The following is a 1,263-nucleotide window of genomic DNA, read 5'->3' as shown; positions in this document are numbered from 1 at the left end:
CTAAATGCAAAAATTTACCATTAATGGACGAGGACCTAAGAAGACTTCTCTGCTATGATCAAATGTACCTGTGAGTTTGACTCGCTGATATTCCAAGTCATTCAATTCATACAAGCTGTAAAAAATAATTGTGTTGTCATGGGCACTTCATTGTTCAGATTTTTAAAAATTGTAGCAGGATGAAGCATATATTTCTCACAATATTAGAGGGAAACTTACTCTTGAGGAAGATCAACAGGTGGAGTCATGGTCTTCTCCTCTAGTTCAGCAATCAAATTTAGCTTCCATTTCCTCCGCTGATATTGCCATGTGCCCAAGCAAAAAGTTGATATTGGAACAATCTGTAAAATATGCCAGATACAAGTTTTGAACCAAAAACTAAATACTACATATATGCTCTGAATGTGCTCTTTCATTACTTTACTGGAGAACAGGAGAAAACTTACTAACAAGAGTATACTTGAGGGTGTTACATCTGTTCTAGATACAGAAGTGCTCATCATTTGTAAAGAGATAGATTTTCTATGGCTAGCATTCCGTTGTAACAAGGCTGGACATCGGGTTGCTACCATCTGTGTTCCTGAACTTGTTTTAGAAAGACACACCAAACTTCCTCGCCCACATCCAAATCCATGTCGGATTAATGATATCATTTTTCCTGAAACAAAAAAGTATTCAGTATACTGAAGTGCATATATTTGTTATCATGTGTTATTGCCAGGTACTTATACTTCATTCAAAATTGCTTTGGTCTTACAGATGAATTTTGGCTTTGATAGAAAAGACCTGCTAGACAAAGTTTGCACCTCTTTGACAATGACAGCTAGGTTAAGGTTTCGGCAGTAAAAGAAAAGAGGGTCTTGAAGTGTGCTGGGGAGCAGTGTGGAGGCTAGGCTTACCTTTTGGGGGAGGTTATAGTTAGCTATAGTATAGAATAAGGTTCTGATTACACAAAAGATATGGATATATTACAAAAAGATGGTATATCCACTGGAACCATGTGTGCTACATAGATAAGATTTGAAACTGTGTATGAATTATAAGTCTCTCATTTATCAGTTTCATATACAATGTAGAATACTTTTTAAAAAATTTCAAAAATACAACTTTGCCACATGTTTTATATTTCTCCCCTTTTTTTTTACCTTTTAATTGGGTGCTATAATTAAATATTTTGTTTCTAGCAATATGTGATGGCCTGATAATTCCCCTGACAAACAAAGAGACAAAGAGACAAAGAGACAAAGACACCCCCCCCACCAG

The 1,263-nt window shown here is 35.8% G+C and overlaps 1 protein-coding gene across 1 annotated transcript in view; it reads right to left on the bottom strand.

The window, feature by feature from the left end:
* The window catches only part of LOC119585533 (surfeit locus protein 1-like), a 9,425-nt gene that overhangs the window by 6,368 nt on the left and 1,794 nt on the right, over nt 1-1,263 (bottom strand). The window contains 3 exon segments of the mRNA XM_037934158.1: nt 19-115; nt 220-341; nt 447-658. Coding sequence (XP_037790086.1) covers nt 19-115; nt 220-341; nt 447-658 — 431 coding nt within the window.

Source organism: Penaeus monodon, chromosome 20 (assembly GCF_015228065.2).
Source record: "Penaeus monodon isolate SGIC_2016 chromosome 20, NSTDA_Pmon_1, whole genome shotgun sequence".
Taxonomy (NCBI): domain Eukaryota; kingdom Metazoa; phylum Arthropoda; class Malacostraca; order Decapoda; family Penaeidae; genus Penaeus; species Penaeus monodon.
The sequence above is the reverse complement of the archived record's forward strand: the minus strand, read 5'-3'. Positions and strand labels throughout refer to the sequence as shown.